Below are 21,614 nucleotides of genomic sequence, written 5' to 3'. Positions count from 1 at the left end.
TCGGGTGACACTCGCCCACCCTGCAGTACGGTGTCCCGGTCATCAAGTATGACAGAAAAGGCTTCAAGGCACGACAGCGGCAACTCCTCCTCACGCTGAGGTCAGCGTACCTGGTGGAGTTTTCCAAAATCAAGCAGAAGATGGAGTACTCAGCTCTGAGAGGTGAGTGGGGGGCAGCCTCAGTGGGCGTCTACTCTGTCTCTCGTGTTCTGAGAGCCCAGTGGCTGCACCTACCTGGCCCGCCCCACCCTGATGCCGGGTTAGAGATGTGCACGGTTTGTTTCACTTCTGCGTGGATGCTGGGCATCCAAACTCAGGTCCTCAGGCCCCAGTTTTTATTTTTTTTCCCTCCCAGGATGGGGTCTTTGTGTAGCCCCTGCTGTCCTACTGACAGCTCTGTAGACCAGGCTGGCTTTGAAATCAGATTCACCTGCCTCTGCTTCCTGAGTGCCACGGCCACCCAGCCCCATTTTTTTTTTTTTTAAATTAATGCCAGACTCTGGATCTGTCCTAGGTGTCTCCACCAGCAGCCTTAGGGATGGAATCCTAGTCATTCACGTCTCACCAGCAGACAAACAGCAAAAGGTAACTACAGTTTCTGGCCTCCACTGACGGGTTTCAGCCACAATAGCTCGCTTCCCCAAGTTGAACACCGCAGAACCTCCATATCCAAACCACTCACCTGGAACTCACTCTCCACAGGGGGATACCATCCTGCAGTGTGAACACATATTTGAGGTGGCCACCAAGCTCGCCATGCTGATTAAGAGGGAGCATGTCGTCCGGGTTGTCCAAGGAAGGTAGGGGCTGATCCACTGTGACAAGGCCCCCAGTGCGAGCCCCGCCTGCCTCCTCCTGCACGAGGGGTTAGGGGTCCTCCAGTAAGGACTGGGAGGCGCCAGAGACTGCCACACCGTGCATCGGTTGTGAAGGACATTCCTTTCTCCGTCCCAATCTTGGGCACAGGGTACACAAAGGAGTCAGCATCTCCTTCCTCCATTTTCAAAGGGGGCACTGATGTTCGAGGGGGACCCGTTATCAGCCAGGACTGCGGTGGCAGGATGGCAGTGGTACAGGGGCTTCAGGAGAAGGGCTGGTTTCTTTAGGGGGTGAAGGAGTCGGCTGAGGCAGAGAGAGCTCTCAATCCTCCCAGTAAGGGCGGAACAGCCCCTTAGTGCCCCATTCTGAGCAAGGCAAGCAAGCAAGCTCAGGTTACCCAGTGTGCTCGAGGCACACGGCTGGCAAGGGGGGATGGTAAGGACTCCTGCTCTCTGCTGAGTGTCGCTGTGCTCTCATGGCCCCGATGGGTGAATTCACAGGCAGGGTAGAGAGTGGGTGGGGGTTCTTAAAAGCACATCTATTCTGACGGGGCTCTGGGGATGGACTCCTTGGTTGGCTGTGGGCTTCAGAAGGAACGGGGCGGGCTGCTCTCCTCAGTGCATCAGATAGCCCTTTAGAGAGCCCACTTTGGGAGGACATCCTGATTTTAGCCAACAGTGAGACAAAGCAGGAACTCGATCGGTTGATTGTGGGCTAGCATAGTTCCCGAGTGAGTTTCTCTCACGGGCAGTAACCCGTCACTCGCTGCATTTTAAGTTTACAGTTCTGTGTCAGTCCCGGGAGAGAAGGCACGATAGTTTTTGAGACTGGAGAGGAAGACCAAGTCTATAAGGATAAAAACGGACAGTTAAGAGTGGTGAGTGGCTACGTGGAGCGGGGGGGGGGGGGGGGGGAGTGCTGGACGATGTGCATGCACCAGAGCCAAAAATCGACCCTCCCACCCTGCGTCCCAACTGGTGCTCTGGAAGAAAGAACAAAATGGTGCTTGAAAGGCAGGCGGGCAGGCGGGCGGGAGTCTCAAGTCGGAGGGGCACAGAAGATGGTTGTCATTCTCAAGTGTTAGAGCCCAGCTGTCGGCTGGCTCACAAAAGGCTCTGCGCTGTGCTCAGGTGGGACCCAGCTGAGGTGAAAAAGGCCCATGGGCCGGACAGAAGGGCCTCACCGTCCTCACTGGGTCAGTGCAGTCTGAAGCTGCATTCTGCTGCCGTGTTTCGAGGAAGTGGCATGTGCAAAGCGGATGGCGGTGGGGTCCGTCTTCTGTTTACATGTAATTTATATATCTTACCTAGATATAAAACTGGTTTGCAGATATAAGTAGTTCACAGGTATTTTGCAGCAGAGTGGCCCTCCGCCTCCTTAGGGACAAGTGAAAGGAAGTTCCTTTGAAGGGTTAGTAGGTGACTTTTTAGTGATGGGAGGTACTGCCCGGATCTGTCCATCTCCCCCGCCCCCAGGGACTCTCGAAGGCTGAAGATGCTGACGGGTTGGTCCCTCTGCCCCTCTTTCTAACCTGGCTGCTCCCTTAGGAAGTAGAGGGGTCCCCAGTGGTAGCTGCTTCCTTCAGGGCAGATGGCTGGGCTCTATAGCCGGTGTCCCCTGCCCAGGTGTCGGCGGGGAAGAAGACCTGACAGGATGGCCCTCCACGGTCACTACTGTTCCAGCTGAGGTACGTTACGGCACAAGCGCCGACCTGCTCCAGTTACCCATGCTCAGGGCCAGTGCAGCAGCTCCTGGAGGATGGCTGCAGCAAGGAGCCTGTGCCACGGCAAAGCCAGGTCTCAGGCCGCACTGCATCCAAATGCTTCCTGGGAGCCAACCTAGAGTCACCCCGTCCCTGGCAGAACCCATTTTAGGTGCACACCAGAGGTGGTCACAGGGCGGACGGCAGGCTGCTAAGACACAGGAGTAGGGGGAACCTTGTCAAGTCGCCCAACTTGAATTCTGCTGTACATGACACGCATGCTGCCAGGGACTGGGCGAAGCTCCCAGATCCCAGAGAGGGAGTGGGGGTCCTGACCCCAATCTGCTAACACCAGCCAATTCACTTCATTGCTTCACAAGCCCCTCAGCTTCCTCTTAGTGCTTAAGCCCTACAGAGAAGGACTCGACTCTGAGGTGGCCTGGCCCTCGCTGCACGCCAGCAGCCAGGCTGAGTCAGACATTCTTGAAAAGACCACAAGGCGGAGGAGGAGAAGCAGAGTTTAACGTTTATTTTACATGTGTCCGCAGACGCTTGTACAAGAGTGAGCACTTCTAAAACTCCCAGCATGGTTTTATAGTGCAGAGGCAGGAAGGTAGTGATGTGATTCTGTGACCAGGGACTGAATGGAGCCCTCTGGCCTGCACGCACTCTGGGGAGGGCTGAACACCAACACTGAGAAGCAGGTATGGGACGTGGCCCTTGAGTGGGATCTGAGCCTCCAGAGAGGTCAAACAGCCCATCTTCCACAGCAGGAACAGGAAGCTGTGTCAGACCTGCTGGGGTGCAGCCCGCCACCCGACAGTGAATTGTGAGCCCTTAGCATGCAAAGTTCACTCTTCTCACAGCGACTCACTAGATGGTGACCTGGAAACGCTGACTACCGCCCTTCACGCCAGCGGTGGGACCTGAGGCAGAGCTTTGGAGATGGGCGCTGGTTGGGCCTGGCTGGACACAGCCACCAGTGGTTTCAGGCACCATGGAATGTTCGCTAGGTCTGTTCCTACCCCTGGGAGTGGAGGCACAAAGCTACAGGCACAAGGTTTGAGGCTAGAGGAAGGTAGAGAGAGCTGCCAAACCAGTAACCTAAGGCCAGAGGCCCAGGCAAGTCAGATTGTGCTGCTCGGCTGTTCTGCACATGAACTTAAAGGGTGGATCATGGCTTTTCCATTCCTACAGAAGACACCAGGACTGACATTCAGTTTAGCTGACGTTGAAGACAAACAGTATAAAAATGTAGGAAACATGGTCTGTAATCTCCCTTTCTCGGCGCTTTATACAAAAGTTCACCCCACACCGTTAAAAAGCATGTACCCCATATGTGGTTCCTCGATCCAGTCGGGACTGTGTGAACATTTATCATACGTAGGCTTTGCTGTCAGATACAAGAAAAAGCTTTAAAGGCATACAACTGTCACATACAAAGCGAGCTGTTCAAACCGTCGTCGCAAAATAGAAACGTTTTAAAACATGTCAGATCACCCCCTCAATCAATACCTTTGGTCAAAAACAGCAACACTTTCCCTATCAAGCAGCAATCCATCCCACCACTCACCTAACCATAGACTCGTCTACTCAACCGCCCTTCATCCGAGGCTCCTCTGCGCAGAGCAGACTGGAGCTAACGGGCAGTCGTCCTCCTGAGCGCCTGCGCCCTACAGTCAGTCACACGTCCCCAACAGTCATACACATTCCCTGAACACAAACAAGACCCAAAGGTATCTGCACACCTACTCTATTCTGCACAGAAACCACCTGACGGGAGCTGAGGGGAAACCACACGAGTCACTGCAAACTCCGTAGTGTCCTGACCTGGTGCCACACAAGGACCCCAGCCGAGAGAGCAGCCCCCTGCCAGGAACTGGTCTGCTCCCTGGCCGGCAGCGCGCCCGCTGCACTGAGGGACCCTGGACAGGCTTGGGCACACTCAGTCCCCCTTCCACTGCTGACCAAGGGGCACCAGTCACAAAGCCGCATACAGAGCTGACCCCCAGGAAAGCAACGGGCCAGGCTGCTCACAGACACCTTGGTGACTGGCTGCCAACCCCACAGTCCCTCAAAACTGCCACACTAAGTCCTTAAGTCGCCGAAGGAGCCCTAATAGTCAACACCATAAAAATAAATATGCAACAAAGGTTCTCACACACACGCCAGACTCACTCATACTTTTCCTCCAAGAGCCCAGAAAGCCAGGCTCCAGGCTCGGAAGTGGGGCCCTTAGACACAGCTTGTTCAGAAGGGGTGCACACCTGGGTCAACACAGAAGCAATCTGCTTTGTCAAGAAATAACAAAATAATCATCTGACTTGTTACAAAAGTGTCTCAGACTCCAGGGGAAGTGGGAGGTGCCCCAAAGCCTGCAAAGGGTCTGAGGGGGCAGGGGCAGAGGGAGGGTAGAAGGCAGGCTTGCCCCGGCTCACTGGTGGAGGTGGGCCCGGTCGTCTGGGCGCTTGATGTGGATCCTCCGCACTCGCTCGATCCGCTCCCGTTCCCGCTCCTCGTCCTCATCCAGGTGATGTGAGCGTCCAGCTGCCCCACCCGTGGCCTCCAGGAGGGCATTGTCAGGTCCTCGGCCATCCTGGGCCTCATACAGCAAGATATTCAGGGTCTCCTCATAAATGCGGGCTTCAGGGAATTCAACCTGTGCCCCACAAAATACAGGGTGGGAACATTAGCAGGCCTCACATGGCCACCACCTTGGACTGCATTCTCAGTAGGGCCTCAGGCTAACTGGCCCCTGGACTGACAATGCAGAGTCATGGGGAGTCCACAGTGCATCCCGTATGTCCTCCGTTTTCCTACACCTTGGCCTCCGCAGATGCATGACTGCAAGCAGAGCCTGCCCTCAGGTGACATTCTCCCTTTCTAGTGAGGGTGGGGACCGTGGTCTGAGCAGTGGGAGAATGACCGGCAAGGGAGATGGCGGCAGCCTGGACAACTGTGAGGAATGAGCCCAGGACAGTGAAGGCCCTGGGCTGTAGAGGAAGGGCTTCAGAAGCTGTCCCTGAGTGCCTGGACTCACTCCAGGGCAGGATCTGCTCCTAAACCTCACACGGACAGCAGGGAGACAGTCACCACCCAGACAGACAGCCGGTCTGAGAGGCTGAAGGCTGGGAAAATTAAATTGCCACAAGAACTCCAATCACAAGGCTGGTGGGAGCTTGTGACCCAAATCTCACAGTGGCAACTGCCAGACACACCAAAACAACATATCAGAGCCAGGGAGGTGGCTCAGAGGGTAAAGGTGCCAAGTACAACAACCTGAGTTTAGTTTCAGTGGTCTGCGAGCTCCAGGAGCCTATGAAACCACATATCCCCGTCAGGTGACTGATGGGACTACACACAGGTGGCTAGAACCATGGCAATCTGCTCATGGCAAAATTAACATCCATTTCTATTCGGGTATGCAGCAAGCAGGAGAGGGTGGGAAAGGAGGCGGCTATAACCCTCTCCCCAAGTCCCAGGAGGATGGGCAAGCAGGCCTAGAGAGAGGTGCGGTTCTGAGAGCGAGCTGGCCTCCAGCTCTCGACCATCTAACTCCAGGGAATCTGGTGCACCTGCACTCACACTCTCAAACCACGAGCAGACATACAGACAGCTACAGGTAACAACTTCAGAAGGCAGCAGAGACCTCTGACTAGCGAGCCTTGGGGCCATGCTGGTGAAGAGTCCTGCCACCTGGAACTGGATGACCCAGCACGGGCGGGAGGCCAGAGGGAGGGAGAAGGCAAGGCAGCTGGGAGCACATGAGTGCAAGAACAGATCTGAGAAGGCTGGAGCATAGCTACTCCACTTGCCCAGTGTCAGCAGGAACCGCCCATGTTTAACCGGCCCCTCTTTGGAGTTTCCCCTGCTCAAGCAGAAGTGCTTCCGGTACCCGTGAGCACGGCCCTCAGCACCTCCTGCACTGCTCTTACCTTGGTCTGCTTCTTCTCGGTGGCGTAGACAATGGAGGTACAACAGACCTCAGCGATTTTTCGGCCCTGGCCGTAAAATGACCAACAGCAGATTTCATCCCCGATGACGTCCTTTATGAACAGGACCCTCCCGTTGAAGCGCAGGGAGAGCTTATCAAACAGTTCAATGTTTTTCAACATATTGTCGTCGGAATTGCTGCAGAAGAGCAGGGGGTAAGGCGGGCACACGCCGGCGGCTGCTGCCCTTCGCCCAGCTGTGCCCTTGCTCACGAGCCCTCCCGGATCCTGTTCTCTCCTCTACCTACTGTGAGCCCTTGGAAGGGCAGCCAGGATCTACTGCTCGAGAAAGGAAAAGAAAGCCCAACGATATCGGTTCATTGTCCAAATGGTAACTAATGTACAAATGGCAGAGCTGGGTCCCAACGGCAGTTATGGCCTGAAGGCTGTGTCCCTGACCCATGGTTGCACATCTGCCCTCCACACACCTACAAAGACTGACTGCAGGGCCTCTGGGTACAATCTCCTGAGCCCACCCTATCATTCACTCTCCCAGCCAGACCCCAGGAGGTGCATACGCCCAAGGAAGACTTTTTGATCCTCAGTCAATCCGTGGGGCCTTGATGACCTCACTCTGTCCCTCAAGCTGCTCATTTACAGAGCATGTTTCCAAGAGCCAAGGGTACTCTAGAGAGACATCCAGTGCTGTGGGTGGCATTGTTCAAACAGTGCAGTCCCCAGGAACTGAACCAGAGTCACAGGGGACCAAGAAACAGGGAAACTGATGTAACACAAACCTGCACTTTAATGTCAGAAACTGCAAAGAGCTCAGGTGCCCATGCTGACGAGCGACAGACAATAAGACAGCATTTGCTGTAAGGGGACCCCGACATGCTGATGGTGGTACAGTGCATAAACCCTGAAAACCTCACAGTAAGGAAAGGGATGAGTCATAAACGCAGTGTGTTCTATCACACAACATTCGTGAAATGGGAAACCTACAGACGCAGAAGTATAGGCTGACAGCCGCTGGCACCCAGGAAGATGAGGACACTACTCATTGGGTGATACGCTCCAAGTATTGATCGGTGTTGCACATTGTGGATATGTCAAAATCACCCACCCGTACAACAGGACGAAACAGTGGACTTCATGGCGCAGGTGAATTCTACCTATCTCTAAGTTTCCTCCATCAACCCACCTCCCTACCCTCCTAGGGTGCAGAGTGTGGCCTGTGTGAGGGGACAGGCAAGGCCTGGCTGACACTTACCTGGTGTAGGAGTACTTGTTGTTACTTCTATTGTAGAGCAGCTTCACGGCTGGCTGTGGGTTAGACAGGAGGAGTTACTAGTTCTGTGGGTGCGCACAGATCACACTGGTCTCCCAGAGGCTGTGGGCAGAGCTAACAGGAAGGATGCTCCATGCTCCAAGAGCAGAGGCAACACGTGCAACAGGGCTTCCCACTCAGATTGCCTTTACCTCAAAACACGGGCACTGGATACTGCCTCCCCCACCCCACACCAAACACCAAACACAGGTACACACGGACACCCCTTACATCCCTGCCAGACACCCCAACATACATATCCTCATTCTTTCTCTTGTATACACACACACACACACACACACACACACCCTCCAGCCTCCCACAATGCAGACACACCCACACTCACACAGGCACACTTAAAGGTATACACAGACATCTACATTCCGGTACACAAAGACACCACCACTCATACACACAGGCCTACAGCTGCATGCACACGCAAATACATACACATGCACGCACTTGTGCTTGTACACAGACCCCCACCTCTACCCCCTCACATGCCCCCTGAGCCTCGCCCAACATACCTTATCTGACGTCGCTATGAGCCTCTGCTCTTCCTTGGAGGATGTGATGACAGGCACCTTGCAGAAGGGCTCGTAAGTGTCTTTATTCTGCTGGAACAAAACAGGCTTTCAGCCCAGGGCGTCTGCAGGGTGTCTGCCTGGCCAGGGCTATGCACCTGTTAACTGGGAAGGGTTAGACCAGGGGAGGAATCTGGTCTTTGGGGCTGTGGGATGCTGGAGTCCCCAGTACACACAAGGACAACACAGCTCTCTCCGCCCAGGACACTCAAAACTAAGCCCTCGACGTAGCAGGCGATGGCATAAAAGCTGCTCAACCCCACTGGAGCCAGCAGCAGATGGAGTCCCATGTTGAGCTGACAAGGAGACTCCAGCTCAGATGAGGACATCGTCAGAGACAAAGGCCGGGCAAGTGGAAGAAAGACAGAGCCCAGGCATCCCCCCACCTCACCCTCCAGCAGGAGACAGGTCTGCACTCTGCAGGGCAGGGCAGGGCAGAGGTGTTAGTTACTATTCTGAACATCTTGCAAATCCCCCAAGCCTGCTTCAGCTCCAGATGGATGGCATCCAGCCACACTTACATCCCAGACAGAGAAAGTACAGGGCCTCTTTGGTTCTTAATGAGGTAGCCTGGGCTGGCCTCAGAACTCATTATCCTCCTTGCCTCTGCCTTCTGAGTGCCTGAGTTCCGGGCAGCACCACACCAGGCCTTCCAGTGAACAGAGTCAGTTATCATCCACCATGAAGGCCCCCAAAAGACAAGGACTCCCAGCCCCACATATGAAGCTTTTCCTTGGGCCACAACAGAAGCCAAGGGCCATCCAATTCTGCCTGGAAGCTTCTCAAGTGACATCTGAACCAACACAAAGTGAAAGCGCTAGGGACAGTCCCTCGGGAACAGACTGAACACACCTGAGGTGGTGTTCGGGCAGCCAAACAGGAGGACAGCCCAACAGGAGGATGGCTTTCAGAAACGGAAGGACAGGACACGGAGGCAAGTCCCACGGGCTGAGCCTCTCAGATCTGTAGACAGGGAGCCGAAGGACCCGTTCCCACATAGAGGTGACCCAGAGGATCTCTGGACACATCTGGGCAGTCTGACTTGAGACTGGCCCTCCTGTCTGTGAACCTGGGGCTCAAGTAGGGGGGATATGCACTGAGAAGGGGTGCCTACTTGTAGGGCCGCCTGGCACTCTTCGAGCAGGCCCTGCACCAGGTAGTACTTGGCCTCCGCCAGCAGCTCCTCGATCTCCCGGCGGCTCTCGGGCAAGGGCACAGCGCCGTCTCGAAGGTAGTTGAGGATTGTCCCGAAGTGCTTCCCGCAGCGGTCGATGAGGATCCAGCCTGCAGTGTGGCGACAGGAAAACTAGGTCACAGGGCACTTGTCAGGGGAGGTGAGCACCACGGCTGGGCACAATCCCCCAGACTCCTGTGCTGTCACTGGCAGCCCGGGCAACCCCAAGCCCCCTAAAGCCTGGAACTGTGCTCTGAAGGGCCTGCATGTAACTGAGAAACCAAAGTCCGACTTCCGCTTTGACCAATCTGCCAAGCATCCGACTGAGACCTCCGGTCAGCGGAGATGCCCCAGGACTTCTCACTGCAAGCACTTATGGACCCAAGACAGCAACAGGACAAAACTGTCATCAGAGGGCTCAGTCAACAAGAGCGGGTAAACCTGCTTCACTGGATATGGGAAATGTCCCACCTGCTGGCCAGCACCAGGCATGAGGTGAGGGCAGAGAAGACCACCCTTCGATTACCAGAGTCCTCTACAACTGCCATTGGCTTACTCCACCCAAGCCCACTGGCTTTCAAAACCCCTGTCCTAGATGTGACATCTCTGGAAGGTGTCCAGAGGAGAGGGCAGGCACCAGGAAGAGGGAGAAAGAGATGAAGAGCACGGGAAGTTATCAGAAGCAGTCAGGGAGGCTGGGGAGACGGCTCAGCAGCTAAGAACACTGAGTGTTCATCTAGAGGACGCCGGTTCAATTCCCAGTACCCACACGCATTCACAGTCAATCAGCCATGAGTCCTGTCTCAGAGCATCGATCCCCTCTTCTGACCTCTGAGGGCACTGGGCACACTAGCAGTACGCAGACACACATGTAAGCAAAACATGTATGTATCATACACATAACAAAATAAATCTAAAAAAAAAAAACCATTAAAAAGCAGTAAGATGGGAGGCCAGACCACAGTGACCCCAGGCGCAGGGCCCTGACTGAGCATGACACAGAGGTGGACACAGGACCCGGATCCCACTGTCTCTCCTCTGCTCTCTGTTGGAAGAAGAAACAGACATCTCTACTCCTGACCCTACTGTGTCCCGCCCTGGGTCCTCATACCTGAGCCCTGAAAAGAAGACAGCGAAAGTATCTTTTTCATGTCAAGTCACATCCTGCCCATCCTGCCCTCCCCGCACCCCCATATCCAGCCTTTGCCAAGTGGCCTCTCTTGGTTTTGGTGTTGCCTGAGATCCCGTGATCCTCTCTGGAGCCTCCTTGGACTGCGGCTCCCACACCTGCCACTGAAGCCCGGTCTCTGCTCCCAGCCTTCAGTGGGCAAATCTCACACCACTGTGCTTCCTGCATGGTTCAGAGCATGGACTGGGCAGGCTAAGGCGGCAAATCCCCCACAGTGACCCCCAGGTGCCATCCAAGCCTCTTTCTGGGTCTGAGAAAACAGGCACGCACTTACTAGTGTACACACAGTCCACAGCACGCAGCCTGAGTGTGTGAGGCTGGAGGTCCAGGCCAGTGGCCAGCTAGAGAACACACCCCCTTCTCCCAAGTGTGGTTTCTACTGATGCAGCCAAAAGTGGCCAAGAAGCAAGTAGGCCCAGGGCTTCCTGGGCTCTCTCATTCTAAGCAAAGCCAGAAATTCAGGGTTTGTTATTTTTCCTGTCAATCTCCTCGTTTTAAAAGGACGGTAAACTAACTTAAAAAGCAAAGAGTTCTCCACCCATCAAAAGGTAAATACGACATGTGTATGAGTACAGGTGAAATTCAGCCTACAGGCATCGGACCTACAGCCCCAAGTTCCACTATCAAGTGCTGACACAGTGTGGGTTGACAGACAGTGTTACCCTCTGGACTCTCCTCTAGGGGAGGCTCATTCTCTGCACTGCCACAGATCTGGAGTCCCCAAGACGCTTGGTGGCATCTAGGGGTAGGGGGTGCAGGATTCTGCCACAGAGGACAAAGACCCTCAAGCTCCGAGAAATGCCATCAGTGATAAAAGTCAGCTGACTGGAAAGAGCCTGCTTTCAACACAGAGCAGCTCAAGCTGCTGGGGAAAGGCCACGAGCCCCCAAATCCATTACTCAAGTGACGGCCCAGAGTTTCCATAAACGAACAGGCGGACTGGGACACTGGGCTCCAAGTCAAGAATGGCAGGAAATGCTTGTGGGGAGGCTGCCTTGCACAAATAAGGGCAAAGGCGCCACTCATTCTCCATGAGGTTCCAATTAGCATTCGGACTTGCAATAGTTTGGTTGCTTTCAAAGCAGGCATCTATCCCTCACACAGCTCAAATGCCTGCATGGAGAACCGCAAACCGCCAGCAAGCGGCCTCTTGCTGCCTTGAGCACACAGGGTGTCGTCGAGGGGAGCATCCAGGGCCATGGGGACAGCAGGCTTGGCAGTGTAGCCCAGAGGCTGACTTCAGGACGTCTTGGCACCTAGCACAGTGGTGACAGGCAAGGGCCACTGAAAGAACCCCAGCTCTGCCACCTGCCTGCTCCATGCTCAGTACCTCCCTAAGCTCTGTCCCGAGGTCTCTTCTACAGACGGGATGTGCACAGTGCTGGCATACAGGTGTGACCAGAGGCTGGCCCGAAAGCAAGCACACAGCCCAGCGCTGGCCTCCAGGCCGCACTCACAATTAACGACAGGTCTGTGACAAGGAGCAAATCACATCGCGGGAGCCGGAGGAGGCAGCAGCAGGACCGTCAGAATGCTGTAAATGCCAGACCCCAGGAGTAGGGGCTGTGGCTTTCAGGGTACTGAGGCTGCTGGGGGTGGGGTGGGGACAGGGGGTTGCTGGGGCATGGCACTACAGGCTAACTTCAAGTAAATACTGGTGTTTCCTCTCTGGGGGAGCTTGGGCGCTCCCCCTCCTTCCCCTCCTTCCCCTCCTTCTCTAGGAAGCCTCTCCTCACAAGTGCAAACTTACCCTGTCACTCTAAGATAGCTGTACAAACCCAAAATCCTGAGCCTGAGCCTCAGGGCAGATCTGTGAGACATAGCCGGTCCAGTGCACTACAAGACACCCAGGCTGCAACAACCAAAAACATCTTTGGACATCGATAAATGTCCCTTAGGTCACAGACAGAAGCAACAATGCTTATCTGAGAATCACTGACACATCAAGGACCAGTGGTTGAGGCTGAGGGGCAGACAAGAGTCCCGTCTAGCAAGGGACCATTCCCAGGTTCTATCCCCGGTCCTGGGAGGGAGGGGAGGAGGGGAGACAGGGAAGAGGAAAAGCGGACGAAGGAACGAAAAAGGAAGGAGGCAGGGATCTAGCAGGAAAAGACGTGCATGAATGTAGAGGTAATGAAGAAAGCTGGGGTCAGCCAGACTGGGAGTTCCCTACAAACAGAACCCACAAGGAAACAGAACAGCAAGGTATAGGCAGGAAAAAGGAAGACCTTCCAAACTAGATATACAGTCAGGCAGCTGAGAGATGAAACCCAGACCAGTAAGACAGACAGACAGCACACCAGAAATTAGAAAATGCAAAATGAAACAGACCTCGGATGAGCACAGCTCCTCGGCAACGGTTAAGTGGTCAACAGTGCCCAGTGCTGGCGGAAGTCTAGACCACCGTGAGGCACAGCCGCTGACACAGCCCCCTGAGAGAAAGCTCTGGCAATACCCAGCACAGAGAAGACATTTTCCCAACTCTGGAACAAACTCGGGAGAACAGCAAGGGAGTGGTGCAAGCCTACAGCTCCAGACCTGGAGGTTGGGAGGCAGGAAAGGGAAGTCCCGACCCTTGTGCTGCTTCCCCAGGGGCAAGTCGACATTCCCAACACTGGGAACTGGACACATCTGTGGGGCCATCAAGCGGACGTGCTCCACTAGCTGCAGTACGTGTCCAGAAGGAATTACTCCACCTCAGGGACATACCCAAGCTGGGACTATTTATTCCAGACGTCATAAGCAGAATGCTAAAAGACAGGGGCAGAAAAGAGCACCAGACACAGGTCACACAGACAGACGCTGGTTAGTGACTGAGTCCACAGCAGTGGTAAACATAACACCCGTCTGGCCTACGAACTGGATTTGCCTGGGGAGCAGACTGCCCAATGCCCAGCCATGACCCAGACAGAAGCCTTTCAGTCAGTCCTTGGGTGAGCAGACTGAGCTGCACCCAGGACCCCCAGTCACACTGTCTGTGGCCATGAGAAAGGAGCTTCGGCCTAGTCAGCCTTGTCCCTACACTCCCAGATTCTGAAGGCATTAGTCAGGGATCTGAGGCCACGGGGAGTTGGGGCAGGGTCCAAGCTACAGGAGGTGAGCCTAAAGAGATGCGGGGGAGGGGAGGGCAGGGTCTCTCTCACATGTGGCCTTGAACTCTTGATCCTCTAGCTCCTGAATGCTGGAATTATAGGCCTGTGCCATTACGCCTGGCTTTCTTCTGTGGTGGTGGGGAGGTGTTGCGCAGGCTCCATGCACGACACGCTGAGCCACAGTCTCAGTGCCAGAATTTCACTCTTACTGCAAGATCTGCTGCCCAAACCCTCTGGGCCACTAGAGGGTGAGGCTCAGAGAATTCTATGGTGGCCAGAACAGAACTTTTCAGAGAAGTTAGGAAAAGCCTGCTCACTGCCGCCATGTCTCCTTGGAAAAGGAACCCCAGGGTGCAATTCCGAACCACAAGCACACGTACCTCTAAAGGGCAAGATGGACGCCCCCACGCTCCCCCTGACACGAAGGCAGGTTTCCACCCCCCTTCAGTAATGCCCCATGGCTTGGCTCTCCACGAATCAGTACCGACTACACGAGGCTCTCCAGCACACTCATAACTCTCACGTAGCAAGAGGCAAGCTCCAGAGGAAGCCGCTCACCACTGTCAGGTCCAGCATCTGTCAGGTGAGGTAGAACTGGCGCCATGCCTGACACAGGAAAAGGCTCCAACACTGTCTGTCAGCTGTGCCCCTGCCACAGTAGAGCCAGGACTCAAGCCCAGAGGTGCCTCCTACACTCAGGCTCCTTACTAGGGAATTGTGTGCACGTGGTGTGGCCCTCAGGCAGTGGCTAGGGGACATTGACAGCAGCCCAGAGGCAGGGCCTCTCCTCAAGTCACACTCTCTCCTCACCATACTCCAGGGATGCCTATCGACATGGTACAGATATTCCCAGGACACTTACTACTCCTCTTCTTACGGGAAGCCCTACTGTGGGTGAAACTTCCTCCTCTTCTCACGGGACCCCCTACTGTGGGTCCCTCAGTCATTTCTTAGGCAGTGTCATTTCATGCATCTGTGTGAGAACACGCATGCGGGTGCCCACAGAAGCCAGATGGCATCGGATGCCCTGGAGCTGGGCTCACAGGCACCTGTGACTGCCTGCACAGCTGTGCACGGCAAATGTCAGTTCAGCGACGGGGTCCCCACATCAGGGTGCTGCTTTAAGATGTGGGCAGTCTATTCCTACTTGTACCTAAGCACGTAGGCCAGGCTATGCAGTGACCCCTCCAAGGGCAACAGGATGGCTCTGCCTGGCACGGGTGATGGCTGAGGTCAGGACACCTGACATCCAGACCTCCATGGGCTGCTGAAGGGCACTGGCACCAAAGCAGTGGCCAACCCATGGAGCGATCTGGCTTGGGTGATGGGCCCATCCAGGCACACAGAATAAGAACCAGAGATCTCAGGGAGAGTAACTGCCCCTCCTTTTCTAGCCTGGAAGCTATGGGAAAGCATTTAACATTTTCCACGGGCAAAGGGCTAAGCCGAGACAAAAGCCAGGAGCTGCTGGACTGAGTCCCCAGAGGGCTGGAGGCCTGGTGACTGATGGGTACACACGATGTGGGAAAAGGCCAACCTTAGCACGCACCTGCCACAGGAGTAGGCTGCTGGTCCACACAGTCCAGCAGAGTGAGGAAGGCTGTGACCATGTCTGGTTTAAATACGGCCTTAGGCCACCCTCAGGAAGCCTCCTCAGCCTTCCACCCACTTGGAGCCGCTTGCAGCCCAGACTGCTGTTAACTGGGAGGACGGAGTCACACCAGGGCCCTGGGTTCTCAGATAACTCGGCTTCCTTGTGCAGTCGGGGTGCCATTGTCTCTGTTTCCACCAACACTCTGCAGTGTGGGGTGTGACGCTCTGCAAAGGGCGCGTCCCGCTCGTAAAAGTACTCTCCGGGCAGCAGTGTTGTGGCTCTGACCCCACTTAACTGCAGGAGACTCAGTACAGGAAGGTACCTGGCCCTGTTTCACGGAAGCAATTGAGGCCTGCAGCAGGAAGAATCTTGCTCAGAGTCACACAGAGACCTGCTAGGTCCAGACCAGGAGTCCTTATCTGCTCGGGTGACTGCTACTCACAGTCTGAGCTCGGCTCCAGCGCCACTTCCTCAGGAAGCCCTCCCTGACCACACCCTCCAGACGAAGTCTTAGATCCCCAAGACTCTCGGGGCTTCCTGCACACAATCGTGTGCATCCCTGCCCTTGAACGCTGAGGCCCTCAACCACTGGTGTGTCTGTGGCACTCAGCACACGCAGTGTCCAATCAGCAGCCAGCATGGCAGGTGATTACCTTCACTGTCGGTGAGCACTTCCATGCGCCCGCTGAACATGGCCTTCAGCATGGTGTCCTGCTTGGTGAGCGTCTGCATGGTGGTGTAGTAGAGGGCCCCCCCCACGTTTAGCTTCACGTACTTGGAGCTGGGGCTGGCGCCCTTGAAGGAAGTGGTGCGGGTAGCAGCCGCTGGCACCGCTGAGGTCACCACGCTTTCTCCTGACATCTCTTCCTGCCAGAGAGAAGACAGATGGGGTCAGCACACCAGCCCGCTCCACTCTTACAACTCCAGGCTGGACTCACATCCAGACGGTGTCTGGTTCGGCCATGTACACTGCACTCCCAACACTGGCAACTCAGGTTTCTCTTAAATCAGAGGCTAAGTAGGCCAGGGGGACAGAAGCTGGCTGCTGGAGGACTGCCCCAAGGAGAGGAACATCCCTCAGCTCACCCCCATCCACATCTGGTCTCGCAGGCCAACCTTGCCGCAGACCCTGGAGGCATTAGTTTGTCTCCAAATCTGTGCCGCTCGATGTCCTCCTTGGTATCAACAGCACCTGGACTGCACGTTAAGGCGGCCAAGGCCATGTCTGGGATGGTCTGCCTTTCTGTATGGCTACACACAGAGCAGCCAAAAGGGCCATCTTTGAAATGAACTCCAGATTAACAGGTTCTGTAAGCTAGGCAGGATCCCTACTCCGGCTCCTACTTCCCACAGGAAAGTGACCTGAGTGCAGGCAACAGTCGGATGAAGAAGCAGGTTCAGAAGACGGAGCAGCTTCCTCCCTCGGACCCCACACGGGTCCAGGCAGCACCGCCAGATCTGAGGTACTTAGACCATGTACTTCAGGTTGAAGCTATCAGATTCTAGAGCCTGAGCTGTGCAGAGACGGGCTGCATCTGCTCCTGAATCCAGAACAAGAACTGAGAAAAAAAAGCAGCCCCCACTGATACGGTGGGCTGCTGGCACTGTAATAGGCCTGGGACAACATCACAGACCTCCACCAACACACTAAGTCACTCTGGGGCCGTGCTGCCACAGGACAATAACAAGACCATCCCACCACCACGCCCGAACACAGAAGACACGATCATTATCCAAGACACAAAGCAGCACCACAGTCCCCTGGCTGCTGACCTGCCGGTTACAGGTCTTGGTTCTCTGCCCTCAGGATGAGAGTCACCACACAAAAGCATGGGATTAGCTGCCGGCCGACAGACTCTCCCACGGAGAGGGCCGCTTCTCTGAACACCCTACCTCTCTTCCTGAGGTACCTTCCACTCTCTCAGTGTAACCTGGTGGTAACCCAGCCACAGTGGGCACAAGTGTGCTCCTGCTAGCTTCTGGGCACCGACAGCACAAAACTTCAAGCTACTTGAAGAATGACGGCTTTCCTATTTTTATCAGGACTTTCCACAGTACATGTTTACCACATCATAAGTGGCAAAGCACACACTTTTCTAACAGGTAGGAGACAAACAGAAGCAACTCATTACAGCAGAGACAGAGCGCAAGCAACATGAATAGGGTTCAAGGCTTTCCAGTTCTTCTGGCTCCTCTGCCCCCACAACCCTCGGAGGTGGTGGGGAATCACAGTTGAGGAACTTGTGTCAGAAACCTGCAGAGCGGAGCAGAAAGAATGGTCCCAGCAAGGAAGGGTTTCCTCAGACACGTGTGTGTGTGTGTGTGTGTGCATGCGTGTGTGGTCTAAAGCTCAGTCAGAGTTCTCCAGGAGTCTATGGCATGATGCCAAGAAGGAAAACAGGACACACACACACACACACACACACACACACACACACACAGTCTGTCTGTCTGTGTCTCTCTGTCTCTGTCTCTCTCTCTGTCTGTCTCTGTCTGTCTCTCTCTCTCTCTCTCTCTCTCTCTCTCTCTCTCTCTCTCTCTCTCTCTCTCTCAGCTTTCACAACAGTCCCCAGAAACACTGTGTTAGTAGTAGTCCTGGCTAAACACATCCTCCAGAGATACTGTCCTCCACGGACAGCAGGATATTCTAGGAATAAAGCCATTTCCCAAAACTTTGATGACCTTGAGCAAAAGAAAGACTTACAGGTGTGTGTGTTGGGGTGGGGTGGTAAAAGGAAATCTGCCCCAAATACAAACTTGTAATTTACACACTGCACACACGCATGCACATGCATGCACATGCACGCACGCGCACGCGCACACGCGCGCGCACACACACACACACACACACACACACACACACGTGCATATATATTGTCTGTGGTAGTAGTCTAGCTTCTTCAGGGTACCCAATACAAAACAGGACATAAATACAGCTGTGCACTTTTGGGTGGACATCTGGCATGTAATAAATTGTTTCGTGTACAGGTGGCTGGACTTTAATGAGCTTGTGCTCTTGTGCAGCCCCACTCTGAACAGGGCAAGCAACACTGACATGCTCCAGACATACATGTGCCCATGCCCCTGACCACTTAATTTCTGCCACTCTGGTACATCTGCAGTGTGGAGGCAGTGCTGGTCATCTTCATTCTATGGCCACAGAGGGTCAGCGGCAAGCAAGCAAAGGATGCGGCCAAGGCCTGCCTGGCCCTGGGTCATTGGTGATGCCTGGCATATTTAGAGCGATGACGTGGAAGTCAAGAAGGGACAGCCCCATCTCTTTAAAAGAAAATGTAAAAGGTGGGCAGTGCGTAGGGAGACATTTCCAGACCCCTGCTCAAGGCCCCAACTCGGCCACACACTGGCGCAGGAACGGGGTGGGCGCGATTCCTGAAGGTATCCCTGCTATCAGAGACACTGCCTTTCCCTCCCTGCTGCAGGAGGCCAGGTGGACAGAAAGCGCTCAGCATAGCCCCAGGCTGACTAAGCGCTGAGCAGAAAACACTGGAACTGTAAGTATCTATGAAGTCATAAGTCATCTCCTCTTTGGAGACTGTCTCCAGCTATGAGTAACTCAAGGCCAAAGGCGTGACGGAGCCCAAGACACCAGATGAGAGCCTAGAGATTTCCCAGAGTTCCTCACCCCGTCAACTGGTCAGCCTGGTGCCTAACGCCAGGAGAGACCCTTGGAAGGCAGGTTCTGGCTCCATTCACATCTGGACTGCAGACACCGTCCGTTCCCTTCCCCACGGTGAGGCTGCCCTTCTGCATCTGACTTCGTGAGCAGCTGAGGGTACGGGAGAACAAACTTGGTACCAGTGAAAGGGAGGTTACCCGGCTGTGAGATACAGACTCAGGCCCCAGTTTGTTCTGGTGTGACATGTGAATCTAAGCTTCTTTCTTCATCATCTGCCCACTAAATGGTGGCACTACCGGGCCACACACTGGAACCCCAGAGGAGCTTTTAAAAGACAGCAGTGTCTGCGTCCTACTCACACAAATTCTTCTGTTATCAGCCTAACGGGTGTGGCCCACGGAAAACACTTTTTAAAAAAAATTCCCCCAGTTTGTTCTAATGTGCAGCCAACATGACGAGCCTCTGTTCTAAATGGTGTGTACCCCTTGGTTCGGCTATAATTAGCTCTGTGGTCTTGAAGAAGCTCTCTGCTGTTGGCCCACTGAATTCCTGACCCACTTATAAAAACAAACCAAGGCATCATAAATAAAAGTCTCACTTCACATCGATTAAATAACAAAATTGGTCAAAAGAGGAATCGTTGACTGTCTTTTGTTTGAAAGCCAGACAAATAAGACAGGGAAAAACAAACAAGCAAACCCCAGAAAGTACCAACTCCCTGCACACTATCTCTTGTCAGCTGAGGGAAAGAAGCTGCTGATGGCCAAGCTGACTTGGACTGCAGTTTCAGGCCGTCACTTTCTGTGCAGCGTTCACAAGCGCTATTGAAGGTAAGTTTCAGTCTCTTACTTCGTAAACACTCCTACAGACTGTTAAAACCAGAATCTTCCAAACACTGCCGCCCACCCAGGCCCCCAGAATACAGGCAAAGCACGACCACCTAGTCCTACTTCTGCGGGCTTCCCCTTCTACTCCCAAACTTAATCCTTAAAACCAGGTGTTCTCAACTGGAGACATTAAGAGTCACCTGAGCTTCAAAGACACTGCTGCCTGCCTGCCTGCTTGCTTGGGCCAGACCCGGGGCCAGCAAGAATGCAGCTGCTCGGAATTTGGGATTAAAAGGCCCTTTCAGGTGATTGGGATGCTAAGTAAGATTAGACAATCTGTTTATCTAATAGCAGCAGGGATCTGAGGGGAGCTGTTTAAGAAGTATTATGCACCCAGACTAAGACTGCAGCTCCATTTGAAAGAAGCAAACTAGGTAGGAGGCCAACTACTGAAGCATTTTGCCCCACTCTTGCTTCTAGGGTAGTTACCCCCCACTGCAAGAACCTGGTCCAAAGGCATTCTCCTGCTTTAGAGCACACTTGGTGAGGATATTGTCAACCCTGCTCATTAGGGGAGTAAACTAGGAATTAGAATCTGGCAGGCCCTCTGGTTTCAAACGCCTACATTTCACGGCCCAAATCATTAATTACAAGCAGAGACGGCAAAAATACATTGGTGAGCCCGGTGCTGGGATGGTCTCTGGATAGGGTCGAAAACCTGACAGCTTTTTAACAAGTTCCTAGGTTATGCTGCTAGCCTGGAGACCAGCTGAAGATCTACGGGTGCTGTTGGTCTCCTTTTGCCAAAGTGTCCCTTGTTCTACACAAAGTGGAGCTGATCAAAGCTAAATACAGGCCGAGTCACTTGTCTTCAGTTTAGGACGGATCTTGGAGGTGAGTGGCAGACAAAGAGGACTGGGTTGATATTCTCCCATCAACCCAGGACAAAGAACCTTTGAAGGAACGGACGCTAGAGAATCTGAAGTGAACAGAAACCATTCCCATAACTCAGACAGCAACAGCTTGACATCCTGGGATCCCGAGGTGTGGTCACCTAGGGCCTCAACGGAAGTGATTAGGTAGGTACCGAGGTGCTACTTGAGTCTAGACTCTGTGGTCAAGAAACCCCCGACCTCAGAGACCGGGCATGCCTCCCTAGACTTGACTGTTACCATTCATCTCGCTCCAGACTTGTGGGTTCAGAGGACCGTGTTCGCCCCTTCCTCTCTTGCCTGGAACCCAACCACTCAAGACACAGCCTCCAAGACGCCCAACGCTCGCCCCTCTCCACACGCCCTCATTTTTCACCCCGAGCGTCTGTTTGGAGGCCGTCTCTTTGTTCTGACAATTTCCCAAGTCCCATCGCCAATCAACACTCAAGACTCAGCGCCCGTTCGCTCGCCGCCCAGCGCATCTCCGCGGGTCCAGACGCCCCTTCGTAGACCCCCGCCCCAGTTCCTTTCATCCAAAGCCCTTCCCCCGCCCGAACCTCGTCCGCACGCGCTACCCAGAGCCCCACCGCTACCGCGCCCGGTCCAACGGGGCCCTCCCCCTCAGACACGTCGCCACCCGCCGCCCTCGCCCGCCCGAAGCCCCCCGACGGCGGCCACCGCCCTCACCATGAAAAGTCGGAGGACGCCGGAGTCTCCAAATCCGGACTGAGAGGCAGGAAACACCCAGCTCACTCAAGGCAGGGGGCGGAGGCGGGGCCGGGGCGGGCACTTCCGTTGTCCACGC

The 21,614-nt window shown here is 54.5% G+C and overlaps 2 protein-coding genes across 4 annotated transcripts in view; one reads left to right on the top strand and one right to left on the bottom strand.

Moving 5' to 3' along the window:
- The window catches only part of Myo1h (myosin IH), a 76,971-nt gene extending 73,183 nt beyond the window's left edge, over positions 1 to 3,788 (top strand). Inside the window, 5 exon segments of one of the 2 annotated variants that reach the window (NM_001438413.1) lie at positions 27 to 162; positions 515 to 585; positions 703 to 800; positions 1,597 to 1,696; positions 2,445 to 3,788. In NM_001438413.1, coding sequence (NP_001425342.1) covers positions 27 to 162; positions 515 to 585; positions 703 to 800; positions 1,597 to 1,696; positions 2,445 to 2,468 — 429 coding nt within the window. In that variant the 3' untranslated portion in view covers positions 2,469 to 3,788. 2 annotated transcript variants of the gene reach the window in all.
- On the bottom strand, positions 3,036 to 21,537 carry Kctd10 (potassium channel tetramerization domain containing 10). Of its 2 annotated transcripts, none has more exons than XM_087579083.1 (7): positions 21,497 to 21,537; positions 16,067 to 16,280; positions 9,479 to 9,648; positions 8,308 to 8,397; positions 7,724 to 7,776; positions 6,457 to 6,652; positions 3,036 to 5,180 (listed from the first exon to the last, which is right to left on the bottom strand). In XM_087579083.1, exons 1-7 carry the CDS (start codon positions 21,497 to 21,499, stop codon positions 4,956 to 4,958), a joined length of 951 nt encoding a protein of 316 aa, XP_087435209.1. In that variant the 5' UTR covers positions 21,500 to 21,537; the 3' UTR covers positions 3,036 to 4,955.
- Positions 21,538 to 21,614: the final 77 nt, after the last annotated feature.

Source organism: Rattus norvegicus, chromosome 12 (genome assembly GCF_021556685.1).
Source record: "Rattus norvegicus strain SHRSP/BbbUtx chromosome 12, alternate assembly SHRSP_T2T, whole genome shotgun sequence".
In the NCBI taxonomy this organism is placed as follows: domain Eukaryota; kingdom Metazoa; phylum Chordata; class Mammalia; order Rodentia; family Muridae; genus Rattus; species Rattus norvegicus.
The sequence above is the reverse complement of the archived record's forward strand: the minus strand, read 5'-3'. Positions and strand labels throughout refer to the sequence as shown.

Excerpts from the sequence above, each read along its gene's own strand:
- Kctd10 (XM_087579083.1), bottom strand. Across the intron at positions 6,653-7,723 it reads AACAAGTACTCCTACACCAG|CAATTCCGACGACAATATGT; the intron begins GTAAGTGTCAGC and ends GCTCTTCTGCAG. Across the intron at positions 5,181-6,456 it reads CCGAGAAGAAGCAGACCAAG|GTTGAATTCCCTGAAGCCCG; the intron begins GTAAGAGCAGTG and ends TGTGGGGCACAG.